Source organism: Molothrus aeneus, chromosome 17, assembly GCF_037042795.1.
Source record: "Molothrus aeneus isolate 106 chromosome 17, BPBGC_Maene_1.0, whole genome shotgun sequence".
NCBI classification, from domain to species: domain Eukaryota; kingdom Metazoa; phylum Chordata; class Aves; order Passeriformes; family Icteridae; genus Molothrus; species Molothrus aeneus.
This window is the reverse complement of record NC_089662.1, coordinates 8,743,525-8,768,528: the sequence shown is the minus strand read 5'-3', so window position 1 is coordinate 8,768,528 and position 25,004 is coordinate 8,743,525. Positions and strand designations below refer to the sequence as shown.

At 44.7% G+C, this 25,004-nt stretch overlaps 1 protein-coding gene across 1 annotated transcript; it reads right to left on the bottom strand.

Annotated features, from left to right (window-relative positions):
- Window positions 1–44: 44 nt before the first annotated feature.
- On the bottom strand, window positions 45–24,755 carry PRPF6 (pre-mRNA processing factor 6). Its single transcript, XM_066561658.1, has 21 exons — window positions 24,593–24,755; window positions 23,433–23,601; window positions 22,200–22,318; window positions 21,623–21,701; window positions 20,802–20,978; window positions 19,856–20,011; window positions 19,139–19,233; window positions 18,284–18,440; window positions 17,910–18,072; window positions 14,951–15,069; window positions 14,098–14,316; window positions 12,657–12,779; window positions 11,686–11,807; window positions 10,445–10,583; window positions 9,203–9,322; window positions 7,759–7,935; window positions 6,835–6,968; window positions 6,268–6,359; window positions 4,166–4,280; window positions 2,035–2,161; window positions 45–1,302 (listed from the first exon to the last, which is right to left on the bottom strand). Exons 1-21 carry the CDS (start codon window positions 24,661–24,663, stop codon window positions 1,150–1,152), a joined length of 2,826 nt encoding a protein of 941 aa, XP_066417755.1. The 5' UTR covers window positions 24,664–24,755; the 3' UTR covers window positions 45–1,149.
- Window positions 24,756–25,004: the final 249 nt, after the last annotated feature.

The window sequence follows — 25,004 nt, the reverse complement described above, 5'->3', positions numbered from 1 at the left end:
CAGTCAGAATCAAAGGACAAGACCACACTCAAAGACAACAGAAGGAAACAAAAAAAAGAAGCTGTATTTTATACATATTCTCCAACAAGTAATAAGGGAGTTTCTCCTCCAACTAAATACATGGGATAATGCACATCCACAGACCTGGATACAGCTGCTATAGCCTCAGGTGTAAGACAGTACAGCTTCTCATTCTATGATCACAAGAAAGTCAGGAGGTTGGGGTAAAAATAGTACACATCACAAGTGTAGAAAATTGAAGACAGTGTACAAAGGGTCCCAAACACAGAGCTTTCCCTCTCTTGAGTTTGCTTTTTTCTATCTGCACTTGGAGGGAGCTATCCCAAACCTCCCAGCCACAGGCAGTCACAGCTGTGTAACAGCACGGTCTCCCAACAACTCTAAATAAATGTTCTTCCTTCAAAAGGGCTTTCAGGGATTGCTGAGTTTTGCCTTGTTACTTCAAACCACCACTGTGCTTAATGAACTCAGATACCTAAAATAATAAGCTTTACTATATACATTTAAAAATTGAGGAAAAGTTCTCTAAAAATATGCTTTTGAATTTGACAAAATGCTCCAGCTGCTCAGGTTGGAGGAAGACCTCCAAGCTGTGCAGCAGCTTGTTAGCAGAGACCAAAGTAAAGCACCTGAAGAAGAGGAGCAAGCCCAGAGCTTTCCCTGTGCTGCTGGGCTGCTCCCAAAACTCCACCCATCTCCTTCAAGGACACTCAGCGTATTCCAACAGCAACAATCCAGACAAGGAACCAACATCAGATGGGCCAAACACTAAAGGGGGACAGGGAACACATGCCAGGGCCAAGAACAGAGGGACTGCCACATGTCAGAACCCATACAAGCGCTAATTAAAGCTTGTGTTTGCAGGGGGAACCAGGAATCAACATGGAAATGCCAACATAGCCTCACAAGACTGCTCCTGTTTCCTGTGTGACACCAGCTACAATGTTCCCATGTGCTGCAGAAGCTGATGGCCATGCTGGGGAAAGAAGGAAGCAGCTTTTCCTTTTGGGAGAAAGCTCCTTCCTATCATCATCCATGTCCTGTCCTTCGAAATCTGTGCCACTGAAAGGGCACCACAAGCAGGTTGAGTCCTACAGGGACCTCTGAGGCAGCTGAGGCCAGCACACTCTAGAAGGTATTTTTCAGCTTGGCTGCCACAAGCACAAGAATCTCTCCAATCTTTTTCTGCCAGTTCTCTATGTCCTTGGAGACATCACACCAGAGCTCTCCGTGGCGAGGTTCAGCATTCTCACAGCGCTTCCTCACCTCTTCTTGTTGCTCCTACAGGGAAGAGAAATTACAGTTTGTCCTGGTTTGTTCCAGAACACAGCTAAAAATTGAACTCTCTCTGATTCAAAAATTCTTCCAAAGATTATGGTGGGGTTTGGGGTCTGTTATTTTCAAAGGAAGTCCATGTCAAAATTCAGAAGCAGCAAGTCTCCTGCCTGGCTGAGCTGCAGGTAAGCAAGATTGCAGAGAAACTGCAACAGAAACTTCCTGTGCATTACCACCTGCAGGAGCTGTGTCAAGTGAAAGGTCTCTCTGAAGTCAGAAGATAAACACCCCCATCATTTCAGCAGTAAAAACTGCTGTAAGAGATTAGAGTTGGCTGTTCCTCTGGCTGTGTTCACATGCAACCTGTACTCAACACTGGGAAGAAACAGCCCCAGTTACACAAACCCAGCACCACAATTCCAGCACAATCCCCTCTGAGCAAGCTTGAGTTTTACAAGAGGAAGATTCATTTCAGAGATTTTTGCATGAACCAGCAGAACTGTGGACAGCAAAGCGGCCTGAAACACAGCTCAGCTAATGACAGCACCTTTGAAAAGCCACCACACAGGCCTGTTCATGCTCCTTCATGACCAGGCGTGACACCCGGCCTCCCCTGTGACCACACAGGCAGGAGCAGTGGCAGCGTGCTCAGCCCAGCACTGCAGCAATCCCAGGACTGGGCAACCCCTGCCAGCCAGGCATTGCTGCTGCCTCCCCTGTTCCCAGGCACACACTCACCTCTGTGCCGTGCTGGAGCTCAAATTTGTAGAAGAAGGCCCAGGCATCCCCCAGGTCAGAGTCGATCTTCACCGTGCGGTGGAACCACTCTCTGGCCTTGGTTATTTTCCGCTCGCTCCAGAACAGCCTGGTGGGAAGAGCAGAGGGGAGCTGACAAACAGCCTCACTTTAGAGGAACAGGGCAACCCACAAGAGCTCCAGCTTAAAGGCTCTGCAGGTGTTCCAGTTCTCTGCTCTCCCAGGAAGTAAGCAGCAGATTTTTAGGCAATTTGCAGACCATTCTGCCCCTGGGAAGGGAAGGGAGTGAGAGGACTGAAAAGAACATCCAGCACTTCCTATTCACTGCCCCACACTGAGGCAGGACAACTTAGAGGATAACTCAGCCCCAGGCACAGACAGGCTCTGCTGAGAGGGGAAGCATTACTGAGCTCCACCTTTGCTGCCTCAATTGCTTTAATTTTGCTGTTCTAGATTGGTGTTGAAGAGACAGGATTACATGCCTACATCTATTCCCAATCCTTCAATTTCTTTACATTTCAAGTCAATTTTAGCATCTAATAATTAAATAACTTCTAAAAGCTGGTAACTGACTGCTGTATGGTCACATGCTCATATATACAAAGCCTGCTGGAGTGAAGTGGAGCAGACCTGCCCTATCAGCCCCATTTTCCAAGGAAAAACAAGTATGGAAGCTTCTGCAGTCAAATCCCAGCCTGGCACAGCCCCACTGCTGCCATTTCATCCAAGCACTGGTCAATGCTGAAATTTCTCCCCAGTAATGAACAAGCTGAGTCAAGAGTCTCTTGGTTTCACTCCTTTGCATTAAAGAGTTCATTTGAGCTATAAGGTCTTTATCAAATCAGCCACCCCTCATAAAGAGCTTAGCCTGTCATAAAATTATACAGCTTATGTGATTGTTTTTAAGCCCTATAATACTCTTGATTGTTCTGTGTTAAATAAACTGTGATTTACAAGAGCACGAACAATGATAGCAGAGGTTTAACACCTGCAAGTAGTGGCCATTTTCAGGAACATATTTAACAAAAGTTTGTCACAGATGTGAGACACTCTGTACCTACAGAGGCAAGTCCTGATGGGTGGTGGAAGCTGTTTATGTTGGGATTAGCTGTTAAACAGCCTGAGGTTGCACCAGAAGGGGCCTGGGAGCAGTTGCCATAAAGCGAAAGTTAACATTTTTCTCACTTGCTGCTAAAGCTGAACAAGTCAGCTGTCAGGATCTGGCAGAACCCAGTGTTGCAGTCACTGGAGTGTATCCTACAGTTTTCTTTGGCTTATAAAGTAGAGTTGTGAAAGAATTGGGCAACTTTGAGCAAAATGTCTCCTGTATTAACCTCTTCTGCTATTCACAGAGGGAGAAAAGTAAGTTTGTTTCCATCACAGCTGCTATAAGGCTGCTCACACATCAGAGCAGGATATGGCACATGTCAATTCTAACAGTCAGTTTTAATCACTGCAATCCTCACAACTCAACCTGGACAAGAAAACAATTCCTAGTAGATTATCTTCCCATTTCAGAGAAGCAAACTACAGAACGGCTGGTGGTTTGCATTCTGGCAAAGGGCACAGCTGAAGAACACTGACATAGGAGACATTCAGGAGCAGAATATCTAGCTCAGAATTTAAAAAGACACCTGACAGAATCTAGGATAGAGAGAAAAGATGAAAACTACAGTCAGCCACATAAAACCTGAAAAATAGCTAAAAAAAAAGTTCCTATGTTCACAGATACTTAAAACATATCCTGAACCACTTAATAAAGCCTAGTTCACCTGACAGCACAGTGAGACCCTCTTCAAGGGACAGAAAGCAAGCAGTTTGCAGGGTGCCAATACCCACCACTGGCAAAGGGCTTTGTGTGAGTGTATTGCTGCCTGTGCCAGTCCCAGACCCACCAGAACAGCTCGAGGGCAGGCTGACATTCCTCACTTGGAATCAAGGGAGAGATTTGCACAGTTACCAGGAGACAGCTGGAGAGCTGCTCCTTGCTTTGGGACTTATTAGAGCTGCTGCAGCCAGAATCACACGGCTGTACTGGAGTGCAGTGTTCCATACTGGAAGCAGCCACACAGAGACAAGGATTATTTTTACTGCATCAAGCACAGAAACTCACTTGGCCACAGCCAGCAGGACATGTGGGTCATGTTCACACTTCTTGAGAGCATCCACACTCTTGGTCTTTCGTTGCGGTCGTGCTTCAAGGAAAATTGCTTCTGACCACAGGATTCCTTAATCAAATCAAGCAGGAAGATTGTTTAGTGTTATTTTGAGGTTAGCCCTCCCCACCCTGGCATCAGGCTGGTGCTGTGCATCACAAGCAGCAGTACAGGCCCCACCCTGGTGGTTATTCACCCCCAACCTCATCCCAGACCACTCTTCCCACACAGATACTTCATTCAGTACTATGAATTTTTAGCTACTGTGTGAACCACACTGGAGTTTCAGCTCTGGGGGTTTCTGTACCACAATTCCTGCAGCTCCAGTACCTCCTAACCCAGAGCTCAGGCTTTTCAGATGACACACTGCAAACTCTGGGACAGAGAGGGAAAATCAGCATTTCCAAAGGGAAAGGTATCTGGCTGTTTGAACAGGCAACTGCAGTGGCAGAAGTCTCAAAAAGTGCAAAGTACAGTCTGGGAGCAGTTTCAAGGCTGCTGGAGAGCACCACAGTCTTATTGATGCTGGCTCCACACACACTGATGAAGGACACAGTAGATCCAGGAAAGCTGGGTTTAATCCCTAGCTCCTCTCACTGCCAAAAGCAAGGCAGGAAATAAGCTCAGGGGAGCATGAAATCTGCAGTTTCTCATGTCAGCCAGGCACACCTGATCACTTCAAAGCAAAGCCTGAGAGCTGGTGTCTGCCAGGACTCCATCAAAGCACTCTTGCTTCTCATAAATGGCACCACAGGAACACACACGAGCTTTGATAACTGCAGTGAGGACAGGAGAGAGACTCTCTTCTTGCTCTTTACATATAGGACCACAAACACCAGAATATTTCTATTTTATTCTTTGTGCAGCCTGCCACCCATAAGGAATCAATTCAGCAATTGATGGACCCAAACTTCTGGTTTGCATGACTGCAGGTGGCCAACCAGCCAAGTCCTGCAGGCTTTGATTATGGTTTGTTGAGGTCTAAGATAAAGTTGGAAGCAATTGGTTAAACAAAAACTGAGATCCTGCTGCCCATTTCCATAGCAACAGGCAGATCTGTAAAACAGCCTGTGATGACAAACACTCATTAGGTCATTCACAAAAACAAAGCAGGATTTTGGGTGGTGCTGCTTTGGTGACCCACTTGCATGGAGAGTACCTTGCAATGAGTTTATCATGTCATAAAAGTAACTTAATTCCCAATTATTTTACTGAGACTTAAACAGCCACCAATTAAACACTCTTCAAAACCTAGCCTGAAGGAAAGCCAAGCCTTGCCCTGAAGTAAGTTACTACAATTTGGAGTTATGTGACATCTTCTCCCCAAAGACGTCAACATGTTTAAATAATTAAGTCTTCGTGCAATTCTGTCCCAAAATAGGGATGTGATAGGCACTTTATCCTCCCATCCCAAGAGGCAAATGTTTCCACTGCTGGTTAGAACTAACTGACTTACATCATATGACCTCTTAGCCTTTTCTAACATGAGCTAAAATAATCAAAAACCAGGACTGAACATTTACGGTTCATGATCCTCTAATCACGACTGTGGTGGAAATTCGCTGCCAGCACAAGTTATTAAACTCACAGTGGTGCAACCAGTGCAGGTAAACCAGTAACTGGGAATCTCCTAAGGCCAACTGTACTCCAGAGGGACAGGGAAAGCACCATTCTTTTTCCACTGAACTTCCTAACTACAAACACTTCTTTAATTTTAAACCTTGGCAGACGTCTACCAGCTTCCGAGAAAGCCCACCCATATTCAACATGCTTTTTCAGGAAGCCTGGGCACAAACTGTGGACCACAGACCCAATAACATAGTGGGTACTGCAGAAAAATTGAACAACACCAACTCATGATCCCTCAGGTGTGAGAGAGCACAAAGTAACTTAGATTGTTCTCAAAGACCCTCAACATTTCCTTTGCAGAAGGATGGCTGCCACCTCTCCAAAACACCACATTCTGAGACCTGGCCAGAAAGGATATCTTGGGAAAAAATGTGCTTCTATCAACTGGGCAAAACAATTGTGTTTAAGGTAGAACTGAGACCCAGCTCACCTGAATTGGGGCACTCTTGCAGTGCCTTGGCCATCAGTGTGTTTGCAATGTTCTTCAGCCCAGCTCGGTACTCCAAGCGCACAGACTCCAACCTGGTAGGGAAGAGACTCTGATGATATTTATGACAACATTCACCAGGCTGAAACAAACACTGGTGAAGGTCACTGGAAACTGAAAACATCTGCCCGTATTCTGAATATGTGTAGGTGACTGACATCTTCCCATTCCTCTCCATCTAAAAATAAATGTGACTTTTATTCCATAATGGCCCAGATAAAAAACAATCTGAAACCAGCAGTAACAGCAAGGAAAGAGTTCTGTGCATGCTGCATGCTCTGTGCACTACACCTATCAGTAAAGAAATAACTACTTCCCAGATCCTTACAGTAGCTAGCCAGGACCACCAAAGCATTTCTGCTATTCAGGGAAGTTATTAGTCCAGAAGAAACTCCAGGATGGGCATGGTCTTAAGTCCCAGGATCAAATGGCTGAGATTATGTGAAATAGCTGTCCTGAAGAGCAGATTGAATTTGTAGCCCAAATTCAGTTTAACTACACACAACTCACCAGAGATCTGGATTCTTTGGATTCTTCAGGCGAGACTTTTCCAAGATGGCTCTTGCTCTAGTCAGCTGCCCAACTTTCTCCTCCAGCCTGGACAGCAAAAGCCACAGGGGTATGGAATGGGGGCACTTCTTCAACTGTTTAAAAAAAAAAAAAAAATTATGCTCATAGGTAAATTTGGAAAAAAATCTTCTAATTCCTATAGAAAATAATTTCCCTCCCTATATCCTCCTGGAGAGTTTAGCAGAAGAGAGACTGAGTTGAATACGTCTCTCAAATTTCTCCAGTTAATCTTATAGCACAAAAGTTTAGGTTTTCCTGTACCCAAAATAGTCAGGTACCTCAGGTATGACTGAGCTATCCCAGAAGCAAGAGAAAGAACACACCTCCCTTAACACAGCCACAATTTGTGCTCCTTCTGCAGATGGAGGACTCTCACACATCCCCAAACCACAGCAGAGTGTGCAGGGAGTCATTAGGATATGGACCCTGGCAGAAACCTGTGCCCAAATGACTTTGATGGCTGTGGACTTTGAGCATTCATACCCAAGGACACCAATTACCATTTAAAAGAGAGAGTAGTGCTCTGTAGGCCACCTCCTTTCACAGTGTGCATCTAAGAGCTGCTGAGAAAGATTTTCTTTTAAGAGTTCTGGTCTTAGTCTTTACAGGTCTTAGAGAATTACTGTGCAAAGCCTTTTTTCCTGCCTGTGAGGAGTCAGGCATACAGAGAACTCTCTCAAGCAAGAAAGTCAATCTTGCATATGGGTAATGGGTAAAAGAAATTCTTGCTTATTTCACTTTTTTTTTCTTTTGCTGTTTTAACCAATGATAGAAATCATGTCTTTGGCTGTCCATTTTGATTCAAAGACAGACATCTCTCCATGCCAGCAGCACAAAGCAAACCTGCAGTAACATCCATCTTACCCCTTGATTATAAGCCTCCCGTGCTTTCTCTACCAGCTCTTTTTGTTCCTCAATTTGTCCTTTCATCATCCACAATTTGGGGAAGTCCTCATAGTGCTTCAGGGCTTCCTCACAGAGCTCCTGGGCTGCAGCAATGTTCCCAAGCACCCACTCCAACTTCACAGACTTCATGAAGACCTGGGAACAAAGCAGAGCTGTTTACCACCAGCAGCCATTAGAAAACCATTTATCTGCCAAAGCAGCAGGTTCCCACTTTCATGTATCCTTTAATGTATCATATTAGTGTTATTGATTAGCTACAGTTTGAAGTAAAATAAAAATTAAAATATCAGTGTTAAATAATAGCAGGAACAAGTAACAATAAGAAAGGTAAGTGAAAATACTAAAGGAGTTAGAACAGTCTGGTCCTCACCTATTATCTCACCTGTATCTCACCTATTTACATAATTATTAACATAGATCTGGCATTTGCATTATCACAGAATCATAGAATGGCTTGCATTGGAAAAGTAGTATTTGCATAAAGAGCACAGCTTTAACAGCACAACCAATTAACAAATCTGAGCCTCCTTCACCAGCACAATCTGATCTCCTCAGATCCAAGCTACCAAGACAACCTTTTCTTACTTATGGCTTCAGGCTCTGTTGTCTTGCTCATTAGAAACTGGTACATGTACTTTTCTGTCCCCCAAGTCCTTCCTTCTGGCTATGCAGGGAAGTCACAGCTATGAGAAATACATGACAAACCAAAGGCTCTCTCACTGCTCTCTGATCCCCATCCTCCCCATTCCCAAACTCCCCCAGCTGTGACCTCACAAGAGAGGCACCAAGTCTGGAAGCAGAGCTTCAGCCCCAGCTGCAGAAGCTCCCTGACTCAGGGAGGAAGAGGACAGTTAAAAAGATGTAGGATGTAACAACAACTGAGGGGGAGGAACAGAGGACAGAGATCAAACTAACTTTTCATTTACTTGGACAAGTTAAAATGTTTTTGTATGAAGAGCTGAAAACGGACAGTTTATCATACCAGAGGTAACTGGAGATAAACACAGGAGTGTGACTTTAAGCACCAAACCACCCCAGAGCTGTCTTTAGTAGAAGCATAAGTGAGTCTTCTGTGAAAGCATTTTCTCTTTTTTCCAAGACGTGCTTTTATGCAAAACAAACATTACACAAACAGCTGTACACTGGGAATTTCCTGACTTTTGCCATTTGTGTAAAAAACCAATTGAAACCCTTCACTTGATCCTGGCCTTTTTTTCCCATCATGCCACGACTTCGTGTCGCAATTCAAAGCGCTTGCAAAGCGGCCCCATGCCCCGGAAGGCAATGGCAGGGAGCCACAGGGTCAATCCCCACGGCCACAGCACTGAAGGAACTCCTCCTTCCGTCCCAAATCCCCTGTGGCCAAGAGGCCTGAGCCTCTCCACCCTCCCCACGTCCTTACCCTTGCTGTGGGGGCACTGCTGCGAGCCTTTGCCAGCAGCCTCCTCGCTCTTTCATACTCATTGTTCTCCGACTCGAGCTTCACGGCAGCCAGCCAGATCTCCTCGCTGTTGGGGTTGGCCTGCAAGAACACAAAGTGACAGACAAATGCACACAGTGAATCAACAGCAGATTTAATCCTCTGTTTGATCCAGATTAAAACTGAAATCAGAGCTTTGTCAATCCACAGTAGGATTTTTTTTCAGCGCAAGCTCCTCCCAGTCTTCTTTGACCTTTGAAGTTTATAGAAATCCTCCAAAACAGATGAGCAACACAAAGATATATGCCAGTTTAGAAGTTGGATGCTTCTCAATTGTTGAAAAGCAGTAATGCTTGATCTTCTGAACTTCCAGTTTAAATACTGAAAACATCACAGGGTCTGCCACAATGAGACCCTCATTTTATTACCCTCAAGCAAAAAAGCTGCAGCTTTAATTCCCCACTGAGGTCTGTGAAAACTCTTCCAATAAAAGTCATTTCAGTCAAGAACTTTTCAGCCTAGTAACAAAGAGCACTGAGAACAGATTAAGGAAGTATCTTTTACCTTCCATTTCAGGACCTGTCTTTTTTTTTCTCACTTAGCTTTTAAGCCTAATTCCCAGTGTTAGAAGCACTCTGCCTATCTTTGCTACAGCATCCAGCAGGCAATTCCCTTCATTAGTGGGTTTGATGCAAGACATAAGTAATGCAGTGTCCTCATTAGGGCAGACCACAATCCTTCCCTTGAGGTGACCCAAGACAATAGGATTTTGATCCATGACTGGGATTGGTGGGAGTCATGCTAGTAAAACTGAGGGTTTGCAAATTCATAGAATCACAGGCTGGTTTGGGTTGGAAGGGACATTAAAGATCATCTCATCCCAATCCCAAGGGTAGGGATGCCATGCACCAGACCAGGTTGCTCAGAGCCCCATCTAACCTGGCTTTCAACACCTCCAGGGATGGGGCAGCCACAACCTCTCTGGACAACTTGTTCCAGCTCAGAACCTGGTGTAGAACTACTAAAAAAAGAGCAGTAGCACAGCCTTGCTTCCAGCTTGCTGCTATTTTACAGGAGAACATTTCGTCACACAAAGCAACCAAAGAACAGCGGAAGTCTCCATCACTCTGAAAGGCAGCAGGAATCCGGTGTTGACAGAAAAAGCCTGCTCTGTATTCTTTACCTGTCACATTTAACACCCTCTGACAAGTGTAACAGACCCACCTGGAAAGCCAGGGCCAAGATGCTTCTGGCTGCTGGCACATCTCCTGCCAGCCACTTGGATTTGGCTCCCATGAGCCACAGCACCTCGGCTTTGGGACAGTGAGCAACAGCTCTCTGCAAAAGAGCCTCCAAGGATTCTCTGAGGACAAGAAACAGCAAGTTACAATCCCTCCAGGTACTGCCAAAGGCGAGCTCTCTCACACCATTTCCACTATCACTCAGTGCTATAAATATTGTTGCAAAGTCCAGTGTTGTAAACCTTGATAAGTTGTTTCATAACAAGGAAAGGGTGGGGTCTTTTTCCACAAGGGTTCTGAAATCAGCATTCCACAAACGGCTCATTGTTCAGACACCTTTGATAGCCTCTGTGGAAAGAGCCCTCACACAAACAGCTCCTTTCTCTTAGAAAGTCATTCTGCTTAACAAACCTTTCTAGAAGCTGAGACAGGACGGTTTTCAGAATTGTTAGATGAGGTTGGCTTGATCTTATGCAATTTATTTTTTTCTCCTCTGGCAAATACACTTTTCAGGTAGAACATGGGGCTTAAAAGCCAGCCACCACTGGGAAACATGGGAAAACAACATCAAAAGAGAAGGTATATTTGTTCCAAATAAAAAAAAAAGGCTTGAATGAGGAAGAACTCAGCATCTGCAGTCACTTCCACATCATAGCCTTGTTGGACTTAATAAGGATGGTTCCACGTGTATAAGTGGCCTACTGCAGATTGTTTGCTTTAGTCTAAGCTGTGGGCAGAAAGTTTCTGATATGTAAAGCTTTGTGAATAAACTTTAAAAAGAGCCTGAGCTGTAACAGTATAACACCAATCTTAATTCAGAATGTGATACACATTCACAGTGTTTAATCAGAAAATACCAGAGATGCTTGGACACATTGAGCTATGAAGTCGTTTATCTATGAAAACTAAATAAAACACATTTTAGGTGATTTGTAGCCCTATATTTTTCCAGAGGTGCCTTCTCAAAGACAATTGTTCCTACCTTGTCTCTTCACAGCTATTTTTACCACGTAACCCCTATTGCCAAGAACCATTTTATGACTTCATAAAACTTAAGGATGTTCTGAGCACAACAATAACAAAGAAGGTCAGACCTGCAAAACACGGCAGTGAGTTTCATCCAGCTGCACTAACTCTGCACTTGCACCACACCAGGGAACATGCTGCAGTTTTCCTTCATCCCCAGCCTGTCCCCCTGTCACAGGGATTGTGCAGCACACCCACCTGGTTCCATGGTTCTTTTCAAAGTAGGCTGCTCTCAGCCACACGCTCTTCTTGCTTGGGAACACTTGCAAGGCATAGGCATAAATGGCTCGGGCACACTCCAGGGCATTATGAGCAACACACTGAGGGAAGACAGATCAGGACTAAGTCAGCTTAAGGGAGCACAGGAATCGAGAGCAAGCAGGAATTACACATGCACAATTCAACCCAGAACTCAGTAACTCGGTGTAATCCATGAATTGAGGCATTAATAGAGAACAGAACACTTACAATCAGCTTTTTAAAAGGAAGCAGGGAAGGAATTTCCAAGTATCCCTCTACAGAGCACAAGAATCCCTGGCCTTTCAATGGGACTGACACTCACAGGCCAGCTTGAAACATCAGCAAGGCATTGGAAAGGATCTCATGTTAGCACTTCATTTTGTTATTTCACAGGCAAAACCCTAAGCACCACAGCATGTGCCCCCCACTGCTCTGAGCCCAATTTAAGGCCAGTGAAGTTGGACATTTCTCAGGCTGAAATATGATTTAGTTCTTAGCACATGTTCAAACTATTCCCCTAAAGCAAAAAAAGCCTGGTAAAACTTTTACCCACTCCATTGTCCAGTCTTACATTAACTCCTGAGCTACAATGGTTATGCCTTGAAACTCAACTCCCAGCTCCTTTACTCATAACTCAATCTCTGTTGATGTCTCACACTCACCAAAAAAAAAAAAAAAATCCACACCAAGTTAGCACACAAGCTATACCAATATCAACTTTTTGTTTAGTAAAAACTCAAATCTGAATAAAGCTCTGTAATAACCTCCTGAGGCAGAGAGTGGCCAAAGGCAGGCAGGTGGTGTGGGAATCACATCCACTTTCACTGACAAAACCATTTCCCAAGCACCAGTGCAATTTCCTCTAACAAAAAACCCCAATCCTGCAATAAAGCAAACCCAACAAAAAGCAGCATCCCAGCTGGACATACACTGTCTGCATCTTCCATCCAGGTGTGTTTCCGATCTTCTTCCTCGATCCCAATCCCAATCACAGCTCTCATGATCGCCTGGCACGTGGCCACACTTCCAGCTTTATCACATTCCTCGGCATCCTAGGAGCAACAGGAAAGCCCTGCTCATTCTGAGAGCTCAGCACAAGAGGTTAAAGTCTGCAATGGCAACTCCTCGTGCACAAACACAGAGACACCGTGGTCACTGTTCACAGCACAAACATCTCATTGCTCCAACACACCCTGACACTGAGCAGGAGCCTGCAGCCACCAGGAAGGTGCTGCAGCTGTACACAGAACCTTTCACAAGCTGCTTAAGAAACAGATCACATCAATTCCATCCACTGAAAAGGTGACAATGTGTGATCTTTCCAGACCCAGAAGTCTTTTCCTACAGCTCCATAACCCTGGCCTGACCCAAGCAGGGACTTGGCCAATAAGAAAACCAAAAATTTCACAATGAAGAACTGTAACATCAAAACTACTGACCTTCTTTTATCTTTGAGATGATTATGTCTCAATAAGGGCTTAGCAATAACTAAATTTAAAGTCAAAGGTGCAAAGACTCTCTCACCAGACCATGTATGGAAAAGTGAAGTTTCCTGACACTCAAAGCTTTCAGAAAGCCAAGCATGTCTTGCTTAAACTTGTTGAAAAGCCCTCTGATCAGATAACAGAAATGGAGCAGTTCTAGTACTGAGAAGGAACTCGAGAACACAATGATGCAGATGCTGTGCTCATGGATTTTTTTAGAGAGAAGTTGAAATTAACCTTTAATTCTTTTACTGCTGTAAAGAAGTCAGAATTCTTTTAGATGTTAACAAGAATATCCATTTAATATTAAATACTTCATTCATTATCAATGCTCTTAAGCAGTGTAAGATTTTGCTGCCTTGACCCACTGTAAATTATTTCAGTAGGAAACTGCTTTAAAGACTTATGATCAAACAAAGCATAGAACATATTCAGGAGGAAAGAGTTTCAGTACAGGACTAACAGAGTATTTCCTACACGCTGCAAATGCAGTATTTGTACTGATTTCTCATAATGCCATTTGACAAAGACTTGTGGGGCAAACAAATACCCGTCAAGCCAAAAGAGACATATGCAAAAAAGTACATAAATCCTTCACTGAAGGCTTTAAGCCTCCATCCTACTTAAGGCAGCAGCTGCTTCAACTTGAAGCTATTTATCATCCATGACAGAAGCAAACCAGACATTTCTCAGCAAAACACATGATGTTACCCCAGGGTATCACTTATGGCCTTGACCCTACTCAGCGTTTTAGTCTCATCTCTTGTCTCTTCACAGAGACCTCCACTGATAAGCCAGATGCAAAATGACACTGTCCTGTAACCACCAGCAGCCTTCAGACCAGAACCTGAAGAGTCTCCCTGGGCCTTCAAGACCAAGCACATACCTGTATCCACTGCTCCCTGTTGATTTCCACCCCGTTAGCCCTGAGAGATGTGATGGCTCTGTCAATGATTTTCTCCACCATCTGGGTGTTTCCATTGGCTTCCTCCAGTTTGGCAGCAGTGATCCAGATGTGCCGATCCGTGGGGATGTTCTCGCGGGCTTTGTTTAGGACTTTACGAGCGTTCTCATATGTCTCCAGCCTTGCCAGCGCCAGCCACAGCTGCAGAGCAACAAAAGATGGACTGGAGATGAGAACAAGGAGATGACAAGGCTGCTGTATGGCAGTGTCAGCCCACAGAGATAAGCAGCTTCACGCTGCTTGCTACTGGTTGGCAACAGTCCTCAGGCACTGCAAGGAGGCTGTGGAATACCAATGGAGGAGAGGAGAAACAGGCTGCTACTGCCTTGATCATCCCAGGGTATCATCCCCATCTGCTGGGCTGTTATTCTCCTATTTCTGTTCACATCAACTCTCAAACAGCTGAATTGAACACTCTGGTTTGGTCTTTCAGAAATTCACCAGGTTAAATGTTCACTTGTTTTCCCAACTGTCAAGGCACCACACATGGATACAAACATGGCTCAGTGCCTACAGCAGGCACAGCTGTGCACTGCCATGACTAACCTAACAATTACACACCAAAATGAGGCATGTAATGACCACCAGACAATTAACTCCAAAGGGAAAAAAAAACACATTCCACTACTCATCATATCCTTCCCATTGTGGGAGAAAACCTCCCATTGTGAGAGAAACACAGCTCATCCTGCCTTTTGCCTGCAAAGCTCTACTGCCAGCCTGAAGTGGGGTGTAGGGTTTTTTTTTATTTCACTTTTTTTTTTTTTAAACTCACTTCAACACTGGTTGGACAGCACTCCACAGCCCGGCTCAGCATGATCCTGGCATCCTCAGGTTCCTCCAGCTCCACGGCTGCTTTCCACAAACGCACCGAGTTTGGAACATGCTCAAGGGCTAGAGAGGCAAAACAATTATGTCAATAATGATAAAATAGTTTACCAATGAGATCTGTATTTTCTAAACATGATACAATAAAGTATTTGTGCTATTACAAGGAAATGTCCTGACGGAGGGAAAGGAGGGAATTTACTTATTTGGGCTGTTGCTTCAACAATGAGAATTTAAAATCAGAAAATAAAACACTTAATCATTTTAATTGGAAACAGGTTTTGGAGAGCCAAGGGCTTTTTTTTTGTTGTTGTTCTACATGCTGCAATTGCATCCTCCTCAGTAAAACACCTGGCTGAACAAAGCCTCCAGTCTCAGCATATGAGCAGATGAAGATCTTCAAAACTGGGCAGCTTAAATCTCGCCAGGTCTGCCTTTATAGAAAAGGAGCATCTTCAACACTAACTAATAATACAGCCTTGTTCCTTACATGTTGAAACTGTCCCTTCACAATGTTTTCCTGTAAGCCTCTCCTGACAGCTCAATGGACCCCAGCTTCACTTCCCAAAAAGCTGTTGTCCTGCCATGCAAATATAAAACAGGGATGCATAAAAACTTAAAAGGTCTCGCTGACAGCAAGCCATGAGCACCAAGAGTGCTTCCAGCAATCCAATATGGACTCCACCTGATTAGGATTCTTCAAGGCTTCCTTAATCTTGTCCCAGAGTTAGCTGCTGCTGGTAGAACTGCATTCTCTGCAGCCTGTCCTACAAGTGCTGTCTGAAACATTAAATACTAAACAACAACTTTCCTCAGCCCTCGTTAAGAGAGATTGAGAAACCAAAGGGGTTTTTTAGCCTTTTGTCACTCCAATTTGCACCCCAGACTGCTGAAATCAGCTGCATTGCAGCATTACTTCCACTGCTTCCAGGGTGACTGTACACAAATGTGCCATAGTTACAGAGGACTGAGCACATCCCTATTCAATAAAGCAAGCACAATCACAGGGACACAAAAATGAGTGGGAAAAGGCATCTAAAACCACTTTGGAACTAGCTGGCCTTCCAGGCAAGGCTGTTTTTGAGGCATTGCTGCAGAGGTACAGTGCTGAGCCTCAACTCAGAACACATCCTACCCTGACACACACAGAGATTTACAATAAACATTAACCATTTGTCTCCAAGTCTACAGCTGCAGGAGATTTTCCTGAAGAATTTAAGTGAGTAATGTCAGCCTCCAAGATCTGAAAGCATCACTCTGCAGGACAGAGCATGTTTTCATAAACACAGAATTTGATTTTTAGACCTCAAGCTGTATTTCAGCCACTCAGCTTGCTGAGTCTCCAGTCAGACCGAGGCTTTAAAAACTCCAGAGGTTCTGCTGGATGGTAGGAATGCACACAGAGCGGAGAAATGCATTATGGAAGGTCACACTTCAGTGACATTACCTGGCACTCAGGCTTTTTTATTTTGGAGAAATAATGGGTTATGCTGCCACTTAAGGCTCCAAGCTCCTTATTACTGATGCTCCCTAGGCAGCAGAGGAGCACTGTGAAGCTGTTAACAGGCAGAAACTGGGAAGAGAACAATAAATCCAGTTCCATTCCACTAACAGCTTTGTACCACGAGATTAGGTAGGTGGTTCCAAAAACTGAATGTTTTTCTCTTCATAAATACAGCTTTTAAAGCAAAGCTCAGTACTTAGTGGGTAAGTCACTACTCTCACACAAGACCCTCCCCTACCTGAGCTGGGCTCACAGATCTATTTCTGCTCCTTTAAAAGTGTTTTTCTGTTCAACATCTGTGATTGTTCCTGAGAAGGACACGCAGTGTCACAGGAGCAGCACTTCACACCATGCTGTACTGCAGAGCCAATGGAAATTAAAAAAGCTAATGAATAGTTAATATCCGAACTCATTAGAACTTCAAATCCAGCAACTTTGAGATGCCTTTCGTCCAGATGTAGTAAGAGGTCATCTCACTAGAGATCTGCAATTTTACATGCAAGAGGTAAGAGGTGGGAGGCAACTAGTTCCTTTGAACCTAAATCACTCAATACTGCAGACTGCTTCACAATGATTCAGTAAATGTATCAAATCCAGACCCTTTTCCCTGTCTAGATTAAAGGCAGGAGATGTAACTAATACAATTCAGTAGTCATCAAGGAACTAATCTCTACTGATACAGGCCCAACTACTTAAACTAATCAAAGAATTCATATTTTGAACTTCTGAGGAAGACCTGGACTCAGGACAATACAACAAACTGCTGTTGAAGAGATCATTGTTTGGAACAGACAGTAATTCCATGAAAGAGGAAAACCTCCAAGTGCAATCAATCCAAGAAAATGTAAGGTTTCAGGTAAGCACCACAAAGAAAGGCTTTTTGTCCTTTTGTCAAGGACAAAACTTGCTACACTATAGCAAATCCTGCAGCTCAACAAGCTGAATGATAAGAGAACCCCAAGACCTCTAAAGCTCCTCCAGCAGCAGCCACTGTGGCGTCTGAAGGGCTACAAGCAAATAAGAACAATCAATTCCAGTATCTTTTCCAAAAAGTATCACAAGGTGACATCTAGAGCACCTTTTTTATCCTTAGAACATAATTTTTTAATTGCGTCCATCTACTTATCTAATTGTGATCAAGCTGGAACCGGCTTAGGTAAGTGAAATACCATTTTGGAATTGTTCACTACCAGCAGCTTTCTGCTGAAGGATATTTTACAAACACTTCAACACTTTTGTTCTTTGGCTCAACAGCAGCAAGTTCCACCATTAGTACACAAATTGTAATTTCAACAAGGAAGCTAAAAAAAAGCAGCTGAACTTATGGCCACATCTTGAACAACTTACAACACAATACAAAGAGTGCAATGCCTTCACTCCCTGAGCCCCCAGGAGCTCTCACCTTTCCTAAGGACACGTTTCTTGGCCCGGATGTCAGTCTCCAGCTCTGCTGCTCTGATATAGATGCGCACCGACTGCGGCAGGTGCCGCACAGCCTGGGCCACAACTGCCTTGGCTGTATCTCCAGGCTGAAGCCGGGCAGCTTCCAACCAAACATCTTCACTCTGTCAGGAAAAACAACCCAGCATCCTTTATATCAGAACAAGAATGTAAAGATCACAGCTCCTGGCTAAGCAGGTGTTTTGTAATACAGTGGACAGTGAAGCTGTATCGGGCAGAGCTTCAATCAACCTTAACAGAGATTCTGCTGCTCATGAACCACAACTTTTTCCTACTATGCCACAAGGATCAGCAGGGAAGCAAAGCAATTCTGACCTTAGGGCACATCTCTGTGCCTTTCATGATGAGGTTTCGGGCCACCTGGAGTTTGCCAGTGACCTCCTCCAGTCGGGCTGATGCTATCCAGGCTGGGGGATGATGGGGATTGGTCTCTCGGACGGATTTCAGGAGCAAACGGGCTTTTTTGATATCACTGAAGGAGGAGGGAAAAACAGGAAGGAACATTTTAAGCACATTGGGAAACAATTCTCCTGAACCAGGATGTGCTCAGATCCACAGTAACTGTGATCTCAAATTTTTCCATATTGGAGACACAAACTACTTTCTACTAAAACAAGCTCACATATACACACCAACACAGCCAGATCACAGTGAAAACCAGTTAAGTATTTAAGCAAGATTTTTGGGAATTACAGCTGGGCACTTGCAGCCAGAAGCTGATAAGCCCAAGCACTGATGTAAATCAAGAATTAGCATCAATATTTGCACATACTGCTCGATTTAAAGAGCAAGTCTTTATGAAATGTCAAGCTCCAGGCTAAAGAGGTTCTCAGAGGTCGTCAATCAAGCCTAAATTAGCAGCACAAAGGTAACAATTAACCAGGTTATTTCCTGGCTGGCAGGCAGCCACACACTGCCATCACTCTGGCATGGAAATAGGGATGGAATGGAAACAATCTCCACAATTGATGCATCCAGGTCAGATGCTAATACCTCAGCTGAAAGACTAGACCAGATCTCATGTTAAAAGAATTCATCCTCAAAAACTCACCTGCCATTTCTTACAAACTAAATGCCAGCTGAAAGCCTCCACCCAGACAGATTTCCATTTACATGTAGGATCAGTGCCATTGCTAAGAGGATAAATCTGTTAATCCTTCTTAAACTTACTTGATATCTCCTCCATGTGTGGGAATCATGGAATTCAAGTCTGTTAAATATCCTTTTGGGTCCACTACAGTCTGGCCACTCACAGAGTCCGACACCTGGGAAAGTCAAGTCACAGCTGCTGAAATGACCACTCACAGCCCCTGAATGCCTAAAAACACACTGTGGCTCTACAAAAATCCTAAATATTCATCTGTTTCCAAAAGCAAGAAAGGAAGAAAACACAGGGCCTTGCTGATTAGTTTTTTTCTATTTCTAAAATACACAATTTTAACATTAAAATCCAGACAAGAAGCAGGCTGGTGATAAGCAGTCACCCAAGGTCTTACAGGCCTGTCAGCTAAAGGAAGTCTTTTTAAAATAACCAGATTTAGATGAGAAAATCAATGATAAAGAAGACAAAAATCAGAATTTTTCAGCAGTTTGTCCTGCATCCTCACATAGGACAGAAGAGATGCTTCCATTGGTAGCACTATCTGTGCTGCTTGCCTGAAGGGCACCTCTGCTATAACCAGGCAGTCTGTTCTTCCATAATGACCAAGAATTCCAGGGACAAACCAGTATTTCTCAGGAAATTCTATTCATTTTGAGGGCATGAAATCTGGGGAGAGGGACTACAAAGTTATTTCACAGCTCAGCTGTCCTTGGATCTTCTAACACCCAAGAGAATTTAACACTTTTCTCAAACCAGTGACAGATCCTGCCTTACCACATCCTTACCTGGCTTAGCCTCATATCCATCAAGGTGTTCCTGGCCTGGCCAATCTTCCTCATATCCAATTCACCTGTCCCAGGTGTCATCAAGCCTGGTGTCATTCCTCCTGGGTATGGAGTATTCAAACCCCCTGGATATGGAGTATTCAGTCCACCAAATTGCTATTAAAAAAAAATAGAGTGAGAAATTTCCTAAAACCTCTTCTGAGATTTCAAAAATTATTCAGACTATTGGCTGATTTGCACTTCCCCAGAAGCTGCAGGACACAGATGCCCAACCCCCACAAGTACTTCTGATATGGCTTCCCTGGATCCCAAAACGTTTCTCATACACGATTTTCAAATCTATAGGTAATAACTAAAGTCCAGTCAAGTCAGTGAAATAAGCAGTGAGAAAGTGAAAAATTCAAGCTCAGGCATCTGAATGTGGCACATTTAAATAAGAATATTTGCAAAGAAGTCCCATGGACACCTGGAGCTAGTCCAGGGCCAGTCAGCTGCTCCTATAATTCTATGACCACAGTAGACTCTGGCCACAGAGAAGCAAGCTAAATTACCTCATTTTTAGTTGACTGAAAGGCAAACACTTTTTAACACAATTGCCCCAGAATTAGGCAAACCATTAAATGAAAGCAAACTTTATTTTCTGTTCATTTTTTGCAAGATGTTATTGTAACAGAAATGGTTTTGTTCACTAAAACTATCACCACCTTGCATTCAGCAAATAAGAAAAGAAACACTTTCTTCCATCTCTAAAACAAGAACCAGGTTTTTTCTGCTTATCCCCATGTTTTCTCTGGTAATGGCTGTGAATTGAAAGTCTCCAGCAAGCACACAAGTTTAACATCCAGAATTCCTTTGGCAGACTCACAAACCACACCAAGTTTTTTGGTCAAATCCCAACCTCTAACCCAGTTTGGCCACAGCTTGCCCAGGTTTGCTGTGTACTCACTGTCTGGCGTGGATCCACTGAAGTGTGATTCTCCCCTGACTGCAAATGCTTTGCAAAGAAGCTGTCGGGGACAGGAGTCAGCTTCTCATAGCGAGGATTCCTCTGCCGCTTGTTCCTGGCATCCCCGACCTCAGGAATACTCAGCCACTCCTCCTCAGTCACCTCTGCTAATTTCCGCTGTTCACACAGGAGCTGTCATCAGTATTTGCTGCAGAAATGGCTTTTGAAGTGCTCTAACTCCTTAACAGATTTATTTTCTTGAAATAATTCAAGATCAATTAAAAATTTAAGGGTCAGACTTTTTTCCTAATCCAATGTACAAAAGAATCAGATGCGTTTAATTGGAATTTGGTTTTAGTCCAGACTGAGATTCCAAATCAATTTTGTTATTAGATTCAGTGCTACAAACATTCAGATTAATCCTAGTGCCTGGAGCATTGAGTGGTTTACTACTAATGATTAGACAACAGCTTAAACAATCCATTTTAGTTAAAAGAAGATTTAGAGTCAGGAGATTCTGCTCAGCTACTCCTGCAAAGCCAACAAGTTATCAGTTTCCCTCAAAGACAGAAGTGTAGCCTCTTCCACAAAGCACAAAACAAAAATTACCAATATCAAAACTTGCAGAAATTTCACTGCCTTGTGTACCCACAAGAACAGTGTTTATTCTTCCAACAGAAAGTAATTCTAATCTGGAGAAGATCAAAGTACTCCTTTGCCAATACACAAAATCAGAGCAAAGAAACAAACACACACAAAAGAACACACAGCCACCTCTTGTATTTCACAAAAAGTCACACTTCAGACATTTTTTTCCTTACTTTCAAGTCTGAGAACTGCTGCTGAATTTTGGGTCGTTCCATACGGTATTTTTCTATTTCCTCTTTTTCTCGTTGTTCCCTTAGGAAAAGGAATACTGAGGTTATGCTCAAAGCAACACTTGGAAAGTCTTTGATTAAAGTGTTGACATAACAGAAAAATGTGTTTGATAAGAGTTAGGGCATTAAAAAAAGTCATTTTTTCCAAGCTTAGATTATCAACATAATAACAAGAGATCCTTTATCAAATAAGAGAGTATTATAGTGTAAAAACAGACATCTCCAAGTGAACTTCAGTCTCTGACCTCCTCTTAATGAGAAGTGAATTTAACAAGTAACACACACTGTTTACAAGCATCAGGTGACTTCTCTAACAATTTCCAGTCTACTGTGCAGTCTGTGATGCATCAATATCAGTTGCTCAGCATCTCCCCACACCATCTTAATGAACTACAGCAACTCTTAATTAACTACAGTGAAGTAATTTAACCACATTCACTACCAAAGCAAGTGGTGCAAAATACCTGTCATCCTCAATTAACCAGAAAACACCCCCTGCCAGTGCTGTAGCTTATCCTACCTCCTCTCCTTCCTGCGTTCATCCATCCTCTTATCCAAAGCTGCATAAATGGCATCTGCTTCTTCATCATCTTTTTCATAGGGGCCACTTGAGAACAGGCTCCCAGCGTAGCCATTGAACTGGGAAATTGGAGAGAGAGAAAAAAAAATAAAGAGGGAAAAAAAGGCATTTTTTTAAAGTTGTGTTCCTGCAACAGCCAACAATCACCTGAAAAGGCACTCACAGGCTGCTGCTGACAACATTACATCAGACTAACACATCCCTAAATAAAAACATCCTTCTTCTACCACCCCATGGTGGTGTTTATTCTCCCACACCATTTGAAGCAAAACTGCTTCAAAATTGCTTCTTTCAAAATTGCTTCTCTCTCTGAACCACTTCTATTCAGTAATAAATGAGATCCCAGGACAGAAAAGCCATTTTCTTCCATTAACCACTTTCACTTTTTACACCAGTGAAAGCAAGCAGAAAGAATATCACAACATTCAACCAACCAAAGTGGGACTTAAACACAAGAGACTACACAGGCCACCTAAGGACAATATATGGCACAGAATCACAGAGTCATTTAGGTTGGAAAAGACCTCCAAGATCATCGAGTCAAATCTTGTCAAAGCACACGAGCTTTCATTTGAATAAAAAAAAATACAGAAAAATTAAAAAAATTACAACCCCTGAAATGCTTAAACTGATTTTTATTTATAGATATTTTATCAAGACTCTCAGGGCTCTGTATCAGTAATTAAACCACAATCCACAAAGCAAGGCCACAAGAGAAATCTGTAAGCACCATGCCATTGTGCATACTGAGGTCTCAAACAATAAACAAAAAAGGAAATGCTGCCTGCAAACTACAGGAAATTCTGGGTTTGAAGCCCCAGCTAAGAGTGGGGCTCTTACTGACTGAACCAGAGGACACAGTCTCAAGCTGCTTTAAGGGAATATAGGCTGGATATTAGGAAAAAGGTTTTTACAGAGAGGATGTTAACGTTCTGGAACAGTCTGCCTGGGGAGGTGGTGGAGTCACCATCCCTGGGTGTATTTAAAACAAGCCTGGATGTGGCACTGGGTGCCATGGCTTAGTTGAGGTGCTTGGGCTGGGTTGGATTCAATGATCTTGGAGGTCTCCTCCAACCTGATCATTCTGTGAATTTGTAGCAGGGAGCTCAGGGACTCTTGTTCCACCTGGGAAAAAACCTTTCATCATCTGCAGGATGATGAAAACCTTCTCACCTCATCGTAGTTGGTGTCATTCAAATCCTCATCATCATCATCTGCAGTCTGGTTCTTCTTCATCTGGTCGCCCACGGTTCTCTTGCCCGGCGGCGCGTGCCGGTCGTCCACGGGGTCGTTGGCATCGCGGGCAGGGCCGATGTCGGAGCGGGTGGTGAAGCCCGTGGCTCTGCAGGGACAAACCAGGGGCTGCTCAGCTCACTGCACCCCAGCCTGCCACTGTCACTGCTCAGGACAGGCAGGGGAAATGTCATTTGGCATCAGGAACTCCCCACGACCAGCATTCGTAAAGCCAGGGGGGAAAACGGCCTTGGAATCATGGAATGGTTTGGGTTGGGAGGCACCTCTGGGCTCACCCCATTCCAACCTCCTGCCACAGGCAGAGACATCTTCCACCATCCCAGATTGCTCCAAGCCCCATCCAACCTGGCCTCAGACATTTCCAGGGATTAGGAAGCCACAGCTTCTCTGGGCACCATTTTACAGGGAGAACTTTTCCCACAAACACACTGCAACCAGCCAGCTCATGGCTCTGCCACCTATCCTGTGCATGGCCTCCTTTCTAAACTCTGTCTCTGGCTCTCTCAGCTGACCCTGCAGGCTGTGGGGCTCCACGGGCTGAGGGTCTGGGCAAAAGGATGGGGCAGCTGGAGCTCTTCTGAACCCCCACACTCGGCTGGCAGCACCTCGAGGGGCACAGCCAGCAGGATCTCCCCAGGGAAGGCAGTAGCAAATCAGTGGGGGACGAACACAACTCACACCCAGCAAAAAACACCCTAAAAATGGTTTCAGCCGTTACCAAACCCTCTCACTGTTCCCTCAACAAAAGCCCTGAAGTTTGATCATTTTTCAGACGGTCCCATGCACACAGAGGCACAAGATCAGTAGGGACATAATCCCAGTCTGAGGCACCCGGGAACTCATCCTCGGAGCCAGGCTCGCTTTTAAACACAAACCTCCCCAACGCGAACCATCAGGAAGGGACAACATTGAAATGCCTCGAGGCCACCCCGAGGGGACAGGGATGACTGGGGCAGGGAAGTGGGACCCAGCCGGCAGCGAAAGGGCTCGGGAGAGCCCCGGGGCCCGGCGGAGCGACCGGGCCGGGAAGGGACGGGGGTGGGGGGGGGTGGGCCAGGCCTGGCCTGGCAGCGTCTCACCCGCGGCCCAACCCCGGCACGTAGCCCAGGGGCGCGGGCATGCCCAGGAACGGCTTCTTCTTCTTGTTCATGATGGCGGTGGCGGCGAAGCGACACCGAGGCGAGACCGAAGAGGAACCGGAGCAGAACCGGGAGAGGCGGCCGAGAAAGCGGCGGCGGCGGCGGAAGCGGCAGCGGGAGCAGGCGGGGCTGCACGCGAGGGCAGAGCGGCGCTTCCGCCCCCGCCGGGGAGAGCGCGCCCCCTGGCGGGGCGGAGGACCTGGGGCGAGGGGAGGGGGACGGGGAAGATGGGGATGGTGGGGATGAAGGTGATGGGGATGGGGATGGGAAAATGGGAATGAGGGTGGTGGGGATGAAGGTCATGGGGATGGGTAAAGTGGGAATGAGGGTGGTGGGGATGAAGGTGATGGGG